Source organism: Helianthus annuus, chromosome 9, assembly GCF_002127325.2.
Source record: "Helianthus annuus cultivar XRQ/B chromosome 9, HanXRQr2.0-SUNRISE, whole genome shotgun sequence".
In the NCBI taxonomy this organism is placed as follows: domain Eukaryota; kingdom Viridiplantae; phylum Streptophyta; class Magnoliopsida; order Asterales; family Asteraceae; genus Helianthus; species Helianthus annuus.
Genome location: NC_035441.2, coordinates 121,445,209 through 121,458,773, shown reverse-complemented (window position 1 = coordinate 121,458,773; position 13,565 = coordinate 121,445,209). Strand labels below are relative to the sequence as shown.

At 36.9% G+C, this 13,565-nt stretch overlaps 2 protein-coding genes across 2 annotated transcripts; both read right to left on the bottom strand.

The window, feature by feature from the left end:
- Window positions 1-2,586: 2,586 nt before the first annotated feature.
- On the bottom strand, window positions 2,587-7,458 carry LOC110878455 (probable metal-nicotianamine transporter YSL6). Its single transcript, XM_022126758.2, has 7 exons — window positions 7,030-7,458; window positions 5,621-5,793; window positions 4,674-4,771; window positions 4,290-4,427; window positions 3,983-4,172; window positions 3,764-3,896; window positions 2,587-3,674 (listed from the first exon to the last, which is right to left on the bottom strand). Exons 1-7 carry the CDS (start codon window positions 7,385-7,387, stop codon window positions 2,740-2,742), a joined length of 2,025 nt encoding a protein of 674 aa, XP_021982450.1. The 5' UTR covers window positions 7,388-7,458; the 3' UTR covers window positions 2,587-2,739.
- Window positions 7,459-11,572: 4,114 nt separating this feature from the next.
- Window positions 11,573-13,013, bottom strand: LOC110878454 (40S ribosomal protein S28-2). The gene is made up of 2 exons (XM_022126757.2): window positions 12,907-13,013; window positions 11,573-11,990 (listed from the first exon to the last, which is right to left on the bottom strand). The coding sequence occupies exon 2, from the start codon at window positions 11,978-11,980 to the stop codon at window positions 11,783-11,785; it is 198 nt and encodes a 65-aa protein (XP_021982449.1). The 5' UTR covers window positions 11,981-11,990; window positions 12,907-13,013; the 3' UTR covers window positions 11,573-11,782.
- Window positions 13,014-13,565: the final 552 nt, after the last annotated feature.

Sequence of the window (13,565 nt, the reverse complement as noted above, 5' to 3'; positions counted from 1 at the left end):
ATGTGAGTAATCCTCTTTTTGTGTTAACTGTTTTTACAAAACCTCACATGATTAATTATATATTAAACAGTTATTGAGTATTTACAAGAATACAATTATCATGAGTATGTTGGGGTTTTGTATACAAAATTTGTTACCACCTGGTCAAGGAGTAACATTTCCACAAGTTGAGTATGACAGTACCATGGATGTTAATTGTTATAACTTGGAAACAAATGTAATTGCGAGACTGCCCTCAATACTGTACAATGGTTTTTATTGAAACTTGATTAAACTGGGATTCACTCATCAATATTTCCCACTGACAAAATGTTTTTAAAACGCGTTTCAGGTAACAAAATATGAAAGCCAAATAGAAGGCAGTTGGACAGCACTGAAGACTTGGAAAAGTGGCAATAAAGTTACCTAAGAATAAAATAGATCTTTTTATTCAATAAAATAGGGTGTATCCCTATGAAAATGTGTGTATTGAAAACTTGGGCTTTACCCATGTGTTTAAGGATATGAAAATGTGGTATTTTACTCTGATAAAATAATTCCTAACTACGGTCCTAATGAAAAATTCGCTGCCAAATTAGACAATAACAGGATACCACCGAAACTGGATCACGGCCGCCTGCTCCCGGGATAGGGGTCGGGGGTTGTGACAGTAGGGGTTTAAGTTTTTAGGAGGTGGTGAAGTTTGGTTGGTGAGGGGGGGGGGGTTCATTGTTTGTTTTTGGTTTGTTTTGGTTGTATTCACAAGTGTTCTCATTGTTCCCACGATAAATAGTGGTTCCCGCATGAACCCGGTAGGGTTTTTGCGAGAACCAGGATAACCAATGTAAACACAACCAAAATAAACCACCCCACCCCAGCAACCAAAAACCTAACCCCCCCCCCCCCAACCCACAGAAAAACCTAAAAAACAAACCTAAACCTCCCACCCAAGCTAAATGGTAAAAACTAAACCCAAAACTAAATGCTAAAAAGGTTTTTTTTTAGTAAATCGCGACTTTTTAAAAAAATTATAAATAAAAAGATGCGATTTTAACAAAAAAATATAAAAAATTGTGTTTTTAAGCTTTTTTTTAAGTAGTTTTGGTTGTGTTTGAATTGGTTTTCCCGATAAATGGTGGTTGCTAACGGATCCTTGCCCTATATATATAGGGGAAGGATAAAACGAAAACCCACTTGAGTTGAGAAAACTCAAGAAAACCCCATGTAACATTTTTATTTTTATTTTTCTAAAAAAAACAGGGAATGTAACATAAATGTATTTGAACATTTTTATAAAAAAAATATAAAAAGCACCTACTAGTTTTTTAAAAAAAAAATGTTCAAAATTTATATGTTACATTTTTTGGACATATATATATATATATATATATATATATATATATATATATATATATTATGTAATATGCAATTTTTAACATTTTTTAAAAAATAAACTACTCGGTGCTTTTTTGTTTTTATTTTATAAAAATGTTCAAATATATGTATGTTACATTCCCTGTTTTTTAGAAAAAATAAAAACATTACATGGGGTTTTTACAAAGGTTTTTTTGAGTTTTCTCAACTCAAGTGGGGTTTCGTTTTATCCTTCACACACACACACACACATATATATATATATATATAGAGAGAGAGAGAAAGTGTAGTGTACAATATCCCTTAATGTACGATGGGTACGCGACTAGTGTATAACATGAGATTTTGTACATTTTGGTTGTCCAAGTTTGTGAGTCCCATGCGAGTTTATGACATGTCCGGGTTTGTGAAGCCATGCGATTTTGAGATATAACATGCGAACAACCAATTTGTGTGTCCGTGTTTGTGAGTCCCATGCGAGTTTATGAACATGTCCGGGTTCGTGAAGTCTTTTGAGGTTTATAACGTGCGGATTTCTAATCGCGTACGTATCGTACGTTAAGACCAATTGTACGTTAACTGACCCCTATATATATATCGTACGTTAAGTCTTTTGCGTGTATAGTATTTCAATAATCGTGTCTCCCTTATGCGATAAGTTCTCTACTATCCCAGGATGTGATCTCATAGATTGATTATCAATTTCAACTAAACATAATTTGGGCAGTTCAAGGAAAATATTTGAAATCCTTCAATTTCACCACAGTCGGGTCAAAACCTTATTTGTACTTGTTCCGTAACACATTTTTAAACGGCAAACTAACATACTTTTAAATACTTCATTTTGCCAATAATGGAACTTGAACACTCACCACATGGAAGAGGGACTACACTTTAACAAACACATTGGTACCATTGGGCTACAAACACCTTAGTAACACTTACCCAATGATGTTTTCTTTATCCCTTGGTCTTCACACCAACCCACCACGCTCGTGGTCCACGCCATAGGGGGGCGGTGTTCCACGCCGTTGTTGGGGTGGGTGCCACAATGTTTCCACACCCCACAGTCTTAGTAAGCTACTAAGCTGTGTGCAGGTTACAAGTATATGTTGTATCTTTTGTATTTATTTGTCAAGCATATATTATATGCAGAAGAGTTTCCAAACTCTGATTATTTTGTTGTTTGATAAAACTAAAAGAAATGAAAAAAAAAAATCTAACTATATAACATTTTGCTAAATACTTCCACTAAAAAGAAAAGTTGCATTTCTTTAAAAGATAACATAAAGACAGTAGCAACCATAGGAAAGAAATAACATGTGGATAGAAGAATACTATATCAAACATATTTGCATGTCTAACTGAAACAAAGGCATGGCGAGCTCAGCTGCTTACTGAAGGCCCGAAGTACATGCAAATGGGCGGGTCGATCCTGAAAATGGATAGTATCGCCGATGGTATGGTCCATATTCCATCCCCACAGATTAACCCCGAAGCAACTGCACCTGCATAATCTTCAGAATCCTTCTTATTCACTCTCTCCCACACAAACAATATAACCGTCCCAACAAACATGTCGATTGCAAAATAAGCACCAATGTAAAACGGCACAGCCATTGCCATGGGAATGGGAATGAATCTGGACACCTTCGAAGGAGTCCAATCGCGTAACAGGTTCAAAACCAAGGCCACAACGAAGAATCCGCAACATAACGCTAAACAATGCTGTGGAAGCTCAGAGAACCCTTCAACTGCAAGAATAGCCATTTCTCTGTATATGACGGCGTATGGTGCTTTGTAAGGACTGTCTGGGGTCCCGATCTCGAACGCGGTCCAAAACATCCAAAACGTGAGGGGGGCAATGATGCAACCCATAGCGGTCCCCACTAGTTGACTCACAAACATTGACTTTGCTGACGATAAAGTCAGGTAACCGGTTTTGAAATCTTGCATTAAATCGGCTGCAGTGGAGACAATCGACATCATAACACCACATGCTGCTAAGCCGGCTAACACACCTCCGTTGCTTCCGACTAACGAAGATATTATAAAAAGACCGATTTTTCCATACGTTGAGGCTAAACTCCAGTCGGTGAGACCAGTTCCGTACGAATTACAGAACGCAAGGGCGGGGGCGATTACGTAAGAACACAGAACTAGGTACCATTTAAGCGGTGGGAAAATAAGCGGCATTGTTGCGGTAGATATTGCAGCCAAACCGACATATCCAGATGCTGCAAACCACGTTGGTATCCTGTCTTTTAGAAACACTTCGTCTCGTTTCTGTTGCTCTACTTGTGATTTGGTTGCCTCGGCGTCTGTAAAAGTTGACTAGTTTGAAGTCAAACAACATACGCATAACGTATCTGCATAACAAGTGAATAAAACTATAAAAGTTGTATCTTACCTAGTATCTCCTTTATTACAGGGAGATCTTGTCGTCTCGTGCTGCTGTTCAACACAGCCTTGACGGAGATCGCTATTATCTTTACCAAATTGTAAAGCCCGTCCCCAAGAATTAGCGCAATAGCTACAAAGACCTGCATACACAGTAATGGTGGAAAGGATATAAATATAGCAGAAAACATGTATAAAAGTTAACCATGAAAAAATGGGTAATGTGTACCTTGTATCCATAAAGACCTTTGAAGTCATTGCTGCCTAAATCAGCCGGATACCAGTCCCCTGCACGTGCATCAATGAAGGGCCAAAGCAAGCCCCATGATATGATAGCTCCGAAAAGGACCGAGCAGTTGACTATGTGCGGGCAAATAAGACCACATCCAACGTAAGTAGGACTGAAGTCAAAGTAAAACCTGCATAACAAACGGATGTCAACATTTAGTTGTATTTAAATAAGGGATTGATTTCTTACAGTTATATAGAAATTTTCTCTGTTTAAGGTTCTTATGACAAAAAATGAACGAACTTACGTATTCTTAAAGAGAGTCAAACCCAGACTTGGAAAATTATCAAATCCACATGAATCTCCGATACCACCAAAGAACCACTTAAAGCAACTCCATACGAAGCTTATGCTCAGATACTTCCCCAGGCAGCTTACCTGTTTCCTGTACAAAAAAATCATAAATTAGTTCAATCACATGAAAAATTTACACAAGTAGTATAGTTCATAAAGAAACTATCGACATTTTTTCAGGGAAACTAGCAAACTTTCGGATGTTACTATCGTTATGATTTTCCATTGAAGCTCAGAAAGTATCGTTATAAATATTTGTCATTTTTCAAAGCACATTTCTAATTTTCTGCCAAAACTTGGGAGCAGTTGATGAATATATTATTTCATGGTTGGTTACCTTGCAAGCTCGGCGCCACTAGTAGTGTGGAAACTATTGATTAACATCGCTGTGGCGGTTCCACTAGGGTATGTAAGCTTATAGTCCATCACCATCACCTGAGATCACACACAATATGAGTAATAAAAGAAGTGAATATATAAACAAAAAACTTCCTACATAAGTTGGGGCATAGTTGTTACAAGCCATCGCCTCTTGCGCCTAGGCCCATTTTTCAGGCGAGGCGAGGCAGTTGCGCTTTCAATCGATGAAATTGCGCTTTAATTCTCCAGGTGATGATTCAGGCGCACATTCCGGCGAGATTCCTAGATTCCGGAGAGCTTCCGGCCAAATTCTCTAAATTCCAACAAGATTCTAACCAGATTTCTACTTTTATTCAAGGAAAACTACTTTATAACACTGATACACTAATATTTTGGTACTAATTAGATGATATAAAGTGTTACGTAATAGACTTTGTTTATTTTATTTGAAGAATAGTATTCTTTTTCTAATACATAATATATTTTTAATTTTTTTTAATTATGCGCTTTATTTTTCTCAGGCCCTCGCTTTTTTTGCGCTTTGCACCTAGGCCCCAGGTGAGGCCTGTGCGCCTTGAGTGCGCCTAGTGCCTTTAATAACTATGAGTTGGGGATTTGCTAGTTTCTGTATTTCCTATGTCGTGTATGGAGATCACTTCCGAATGTAGTAATTCGAACCTCTAGTGCTTGGATTACACCAAATTAACTCTAGGATAACAAGTATGTACTTCACATCTCCGAACTTGTATTATAACCTAACTTGAATTACTTTGGTCTTAGTTTGCAAATCCAGTTACAATAAATATGTTGATAACACAAACATCATCAACAAGTGTTGCACTAATCCATGAATGCAACCAAGTCCCAAAACCTTAAACTCAACAAAAAAAAAAAAAAAAAAAAAAAAAAATACAAGATTATTACCTTACGAAGCGGAACAAGACTGAAAAGGCCAAGAAAACTGACAACAAATAAAAAGCCAATCATCCACAACAATCCTGGATTCTTAACATCTTCAGCCCGATTACCAGGGTAATCCGCACCAATCAAATTATATGTTCTCTCATCCATTGACAGCAAATAGGACCCAAATCCACCTGCATGATCAATGACCAATCACTACATGGAAAAACACATTGTAACACCTTCAAAGGGGACCGCTAAACAAACACCACTAACACACTGTTGTGTCATACAGGCCATATGGTTCATATGAATTGCAAGTCCCGGAGAAAATGTGCATATGGCATGTATGACACAACGAAAATAGTCATATGAATCGTATGAGGGTCAAATTATATGACCCGTATCATGTTTTGACTAAAGTGACTACTGACAATGGCATAACCGGAACTTTTTAGTCGAGGGGTCATCATAAGGTTCTGTATTCCATTCGTTACAACTACTGGGTCCAACTCATGTTCTTACTGATAAAAATTCAGATCTTATATGTATAAATCCAATAAATTCTAGTGACTCGGGGTTCAGCGGACCCTCTTGACCCCTCTGGTTACACAATATGACCCTGTATGATGTGATAGGTGGGCCGGTATCAGGGACGGACTTAGAATGTTAGTAGGGGTAGCACGGGCTACCCCTTAACTCCGTTTTCGTAGTGTAAAAATACCCCTTAACTTCGTCTCCGTTATACAAAGGATACCCTAGCTAAAAAGTAAAAAACTGGGATACCCCTAAATTTTTGGGCTAGTTCCGCAGCTGGCCGGTATACACTAATATGCTAAGTAGTTAATGCGGTAAAATATCGGATATCAGTCAAGGAGCGATATTTGAGATATCGGTTATTGCAGTGGGATATCGGTGGGATATCGGTAATTTTAATATCATGCCAAATTTATATATATAGCAATTTAACACTAACGATTGTAACAAGTAAGAACTGACTAAGACTTAAAACACTAACATTTAACAGTAACAACTAACAATTAAGGCTTAAAACACTAATAGCAGCAATAAGAAGAAAAATGAACGGTAGAAATTAGAAGAATGGTACTGATATCGGGAAAATCAGTGATTTATCAATCAAATGTCGGTCCTATATTGGTCAAATATCGGACAATATCGCTGATTTATCGGTACCGATATTCTAACCAATATATTGTACCGCTATCTCGGCAGGGGACTGATAACCGATATATCGGTTGATATATCCGGATATTAACTACATAGTAATATGGGCCTTCAAGTTCACCATACTTCTAAAATTAGTTACAGCATGTTATAAGTTAAAACCAGATTTAACCGGTACATAAACACTTGCAACATCCAACAGCATTACAGCAATCATATAACAGAATTAGGATATCGAAAATTACCGCTAAAAGCGAGGCCATAACAAGCAACAACACAAGTCTGAATAACAGTATTCTCTTGTCTAGTAAAAGGCTGAGCAGAAAACCCAAACTTTTCAAGAAAAGTGGTCCAAGACTTGACAAAGAAGAAGCCCAACAAACCAGCAGCCACGTTCAAGGAAGGAATGATTCCAACAGTGAGATTGAGCTTGTGGGTAATAATACAGAAAAGGGTCCCCAACAGAGCACTGACAATCAACCCCCTGAACGTTATTTGATCTTTCCATTCAGGTATGATTTCAGGAGTTGAATCAACGTGGGTTGGTTGTTGGAGCAATGGCTCTGAGATGTCAACGGTGGATCTTCTGGTTTCAGTTCCCATATTTTGGAGGTTAGGTGTGGGAAGTGAAGAAGATAAATGAAGGAATCTTGAAGTAGATAATCAGGGGAAAAGGAAGGTATTAAATATTTTTAAGCTAGTGGGGTAGATCCCAAAGATGCAAGAGTTTGCTTGACAAAGATAGGATATTTTTTATTATTGTCACGGCTACATTTTCGAGGTCGCTGCAGATTCCACGAGTCTTGTTTAAGGAAAAAAAAATCCTAAAATTTTATTTTCCTTAGATATTGTTATACGTAACGAATCTCTCTTGCTTGTATGTTATGTATAAATAACGTAATAGTACAAAATATATGTTTCTTGCAATTACGGCTCTCTAGAGATGTGATCATCAGTTAGCTATTTGATTTGTGGTCAAATATTTTAGTATGGCTTGCAAATCTGGTCAGTATATAAAAGATAAGTGTCCTGAGATGAGATGAGATGTTAGTCTAGTGGTTAAAAAGGTCTGCCCTCCCTAGTGGAGACGCAGGTTCAATTTCCGTTTATACCTTTCGAGGGACATCTGGGTGAAGGACGAATCGAGGCTTTAATCTCGGGTTCGAATCTGAAAGGGGGCGAGGATTTACGGATTTCATTCGGTTCCCGCGTGTTAGGGGGTACGGTCTCATAGCGGTCGAGGAGTCGACCTTGGACATAGCCCCAAGTAGGTTGGTTTACACGTGAGATTCTTTGTCGTTAAAAAAAAAGTGATTCAAGATTATCAAGAATTTCTAATTGTTTTTGAGTTACTTTCTAATTAATACAATTAAAAAATTATTCAATTTGGATTCTTCATGTTTTATTGCCGATTTGAGACTTGAATTTCTGATTAACAAAATTGAGGATTATTGAATTTGGATTCTTCATGTTTTATTGCGGATTTGGGCCTTGAAGATTAACTATCATGACACATTTTAACAATAACTAGGTATTTTCCGCCCGCGCGTTGCGGCGGGACCCAATGACTATAAAAGGCGTGTCAGCAACGGCAAACAGATACCGAATATCAAAACATAAATAAAATGACGTGGTAAGGATAGTCACTTCGTCATAAAAAATGATTTTAAATAACATAATATATAATAATAGGACCCACACGTCCTACACGTTGGAAATTCGGTTGTTTTCAGTTCAGTTATTACGGTGCTAACACGTTAAAATATGGATGAGCTCGGTACCGGTAGCGGCAACGAAAGTACCGATCCCGAAAATCATCGAAATTAGGTACCGGCACCGAAAATGCTCGGTACAATACGGTATGGTATTTGAAGGTAAAAATCAATAAATACAGGTATGGTGCTAGACCGGTGTCGAACCAAAAGTAACGATTTTGAAAACGCCAAAAGGTGGGTACCAAATTGGTACCAAAAACCGGTGAATACCTGTGCAGAACCGATACCAAAAGTACACCGGTTTGATAAATTTGAGACTGGTACCTATACCCGATACCATTTGCTCATCTCTTAATGATGTTTCTATTCATTCCATTCTAAATTTAAATAATTGTGTAATGTGTAATGTGTAATTGTGTAATGCAATTAAATGTAATTTTAATTTTAATTTAATAGTAAATCACTATTCATTCCTTTTGATTTTTATCATATATAAATATAAATTTTTATCATAGGGCAACTAATTTCTACATTGAGTGTGATATCTTTTATACCCTTGCTCCATATTAATTAAAATATATTTTAGGTTTGTTTGATTACGTGTTTTCAATCATAACAGATACCTAACAGGGGAAGTAAACTGCCATACCAAAATGGAAAGATAAAAGAGATAAAAAGATGGCCGCCAATCAAAATACTGACACATCCATCAACTCACCTTGAACAACGGAATACAATCAATCCTCAAAGTGTGGGTCATTTTGTTATCCGTTTAGGTTGTTGATCCCGTATGCCAATGTTCTCTAGATTAAATGATGGAAGGTTTGTGTTTTTCTTAACATATGCTAATGGTCTTTAGATCAAGTGATGGAAAGCTTGTGTTTTTCTTAAGAGATACAGGTTCAATTCTCGTTTGGTGCAGGCACTGGTGGGTAATGATGGGAGAGCCAGGGAAACCTGGGTTCGATCCTTGAGCCAAACGGGATTTACCAGTAATTTCACCGTCGTGCCTACGGACGGGTAGGTTACCGGGTTTTCCCTGAAATTGGTGGTGAACTCGGTTACTCTCGGAGTACTCCGTTTGGTCTAGTGGGTACCTCGAGAGTGCTCGAGATTGATTATATTGACCGTTTAAAAAAACGTGTTGATCCTGTATGGTTCGGGAGCTTTCAACATGTGTTGCAGGGTGTTCCAAAAAGTTCTGAGCGACCGTCATCCCCCGTGACTCCGTGAGTCACCAAGCATTCATCCTTCCATCCGAATCAAATCATGACATCTAACTTTTAATTGTACTAAAATAATTGTTTAATCCAAGAAAGTCTGGAGAAAAACTGATATAGCAATATATGATTGATGGTTGGTTAGAACTTAAATGAGGTGAAGAGAGTTGAAAGATGGACTTCCTCACCCTTAGTTCAATAAAACAAATTCTATCACATCTAGGTGGAAGAAATTAGAGGTTGATGAAGTGACGGAGCTAGGAATCATGTTTAATGGCGTCATTTTTTACGGCGCTTAGAATTGTAACAACCGGGGCCAGGATTTTTGTGTCGTGTCAGAGTCAGGTCATATAATAAAAGGTTATGCCATTTGGGCGACCCCTTTTACATTTAGATTAATAACCGGTGGAATTGGGTATAGTTATTTAGTAAATAAAGAAAATGGGCTTTTTAATTTGTTAAGGTGAGCTATGCTTGAATTACAATGAAAAAAGTGAGAGGAAAGCGGAGTAGTGGTGCACAAAAAACTCGAACCCAAACCCGAAAAAATAACCCGCAACCGGGTATTGTAATAACCGTGATTTTATAAACCGAACCCAACCCTACCCGTAGGGTAGGGACCGGGTATGCATAATGTCATCAGAACCAGAACCCGTAACTGGGTTTTTTCGTACCCGAATTCTACCCGGTTTTTAAGAATACTCGGGTTTATAGAATACCCATAACCGGGTTTACAGAATTTCCGTAACCGGGTTTTAAAATACCCAAACCAGGTTTTACAATATGTTCATATTTAGAAAAAAGAACAAAAAGTTCGAAAAAATGCCCACAAAATTCGCTACACACATTATGTTGCTTATTTCGCTAACCAGGTTTTCAAATACCCGGTCGGGTTTATCAATACCCTATGCGGGTTTTTCCATACCCGAGCCATACCCGACCCCGGATACATAGGGTATGGAATTCCTGGCCAGAACCCGGACCCGAACCCGACTCGGGTATTCTCAATACCCGAAAATTAAGAACCCGGTCGTACCCAAACCCGGTTCCATACCCGGAACCGGGTATTAAAAAAATCCGATTTGTGCACCTCTACTGCGGGGGAAAGAGAGCCAAGTCTGTCATGACCAGAAGAGAGGAAGTGAAATCCTTGAAAACCAGCCTAATGGCAAAGGATGTGAGAGGAGAAATGTAGGCACCTCCTTGAAAATCAAGATGGAAGAAAAGGTAGTGCAATTTGGGATTGCTTGTTTAACTTAAAAAAAATGAGTATCGACTTATAAGTTTCCTTAAAGGAGTTTTAGAAAAGGTGTTTGAATTAACTTTTGTAGTGAAGAAAGTAAAATGATAAAAAAAGATTGTTTAAGTTTTCATGTTTGGTTGCTAAAGGGTGTGATTAGATTGGTAAATTTATGTTCTAAAAGCCAAAAGTCATTTAAAAAGCCATGCTTTGTGGCATTAAAGAGCGTTAGCTATTACAAATTTTTGAAGGGGCGTTATGATGATAAATTGATAATTGACAGAAAATACCCCTTAAGGGGCATTAACCATTAAAGTTGGTCTAAGAATTATAATCAATCCACTAAAACTGCTAAATTGTTAACAGAAAAATCAAATATTGCCTAAACAAGCTATCAATTAATGAAATGTTCAGTTATTTCATTTTTTACTATAATTAACCGGGTTTTTTAAAAACTAACACAATCTTATGCAATATCTTACAGTATTTAAAACCCTCTACATAATGGATTCTTAAATAAAAATAAAAAAAAAATAAAACATAGGGATACTTAAAAAGATTGAATTCTACCAAAAAAAAAATACATGGACAAAAACTGATTTGTTCACATGGATATTTAAAAACAGATGATATGCTAATGTTCTAAATTCGAATTCAAACATAAATCACCCACCCATCAAACATACTCCAAATTCAATCCATTCAAAAGAAAACAAATACAGATTTAAGTAAACCCAAACCTGCTACTAGGATCAAAATGCAATGATGATAAACATCAGCAAGTCTTAAAAGCAAAATGAGTAAAAGCGAAAGGTTTACACAATCAACGCAACCTCCTAGCTTCCCTCTCAGACTCGAGCAAGGTAAGAACATCACCCTCTCTGACTGGTCCCTTGACATTCCTCATGATAAACCGGTTCTGGTCATCCAAAAACTTCACTCTCACTTGTGTCACCTGACCTCTTGAACCAGTCCTCCCCATCACTTTAACGACAACTGCATGCTTGATTTGAGACTCCATCCTTCACTTCCTGAATCAATTTCAAATTCAACCAACAGTTATGCTTCTATTCCTACGAACCTCACTCTTACAACAAATCACATTTTGTAACATGTAAACGAAACAAAACAAAACGCAAGTTGGTTAGAATTATCAATACGAATCCAACGATTTGCATCTCGTCCATATAGTTACAAATTTGCATCATCTGTTTTACCATAAAAATTGTAGTTTCTTTCATTTATGAAATGCGACAAACTTGAAAAAGGTTAATACTCTAAAACTGTTATTTTAGTAGCAAACTCATGTAAATTAACGTCACGCCAGCATTAGAAAACTAGAACTTGAAACTGAAACATCAAATCCTAAAACTGTGGTTAACAAATTGTACAGACAAACCGGCGCATGTAAAACACAAAGAAATTCTAAACAACTTTCAATAAGATCAAAGAAGAGATCTTGGACAGTTAAATTGACATGAGTTTGATACTAAAATCATCGATAACACTGAAACAATAATTAGCATCTGATCCATATAACTATACATTTACACACAAAAAACTACTAGTAAAAAATTATTCTTTTACTATAGTTTTATTTGTATGAGGCTGGTTAAACAATAAATCATATATCTAACCTAAACGTGTAGCATGCTCTATTTTAATAAAAATTCTCCACCCAAACAAATTGTTGAGGTAAAGTAGCAACAGATTTTAAACCAATTCTAATTTTGATAGATCTGATTTTACGTAAAAGAACCGAACTATATAAAATACTACAAAGATTATCACATAACTAGATAATAAGCAAAAATTAATCACCAGGATACATAAATAATCGCTAAATTACATGAACTACACTATTTTGATAGAAATATCTATATTATTATGAAGATAAAACTATGAAATCAGAGAAGATCGACAAGTGATGGTTGATGAAAGAAGTACCTTGCGGCCGACGGGTACAAGTGGCGCTTGTGTTCGTTGAAGCTTCTGCAAGAGAATGAAACCCTAGAATCAGGAAAGTATATGTATACCTAAAAATATGGATTCGTTTTGTTGGGCTTCGTTTACTAGTTTAATAAACCCAATATGATCTGGGCTACAGAACCTGATTTGGGCCCAAACTGATTCGGTTTAGAAACTGGCCCAGATTCTTTTAGTTTGGGTTTGGTCAAAACCGGTTCGCGTTAAGAACCTGTTTTAGGATTAAAAATCCCAACCCATCCAAACGGATTTGGATCAGGTTCAAAACTAGTTTTAGTGTTTAAGCCAGTTTTTTTTATGTGTGCTCAAAGCAGATCGGATTGGAAGCAATTCTTAACACAAAAAATCTCAAACTTATACCAAACTGACGTGTCGAGTTGGACCCAAACTGGTGTTTTACCGGGTTGGAGGCGGGTTGGTTTACGAGTCGTTGGACTTAAACTGGTTTTTTTGTACGCCTCTACCTGTCACAGTGAGAAAAAACCTTATTTGTAAAAATTTAGATAAATAGATAGTCAATTAACAATCTTTCTTTTGATATAACAATCGAACGTGTAAATTATAAATCTTTTTCAGATAAGAATTATTGGATTTTATCACTTTCAACAATTAGGTATTGG

Bases quoted from the DNA above. Each gene is read 5' to 3' on its own strand.
- LOC110878455 (XM_022126758.2), bottom strand. From the start codon at position 7,387: ATGGGAACTGAAACCAGAAGATCCACCGTTGACATCTCAGAGCCATTG. The intron at 5,794-7,029 runs GTAATTTTCGAT...TTGATCATGCAG, and splicing joins TTATGGCCTCGCTTTTAGCG to GTGGATTTGGGTCCTATTTG. The intron at 3,897-3,982 runs GTACACATTACC...CTGTGTATGCAG, and splicing joins AAGGTCTTTATGGATACAAG to GTCTTTGTAGCTATTGCGCT.
- LOC110878454 (XM_022126757.2), bottom strand. From the start codon at position 11,980: ATGGAGTCTCAAATCAAGCATGCAGTTGTCGTTAAAGTGATGGGGAGG.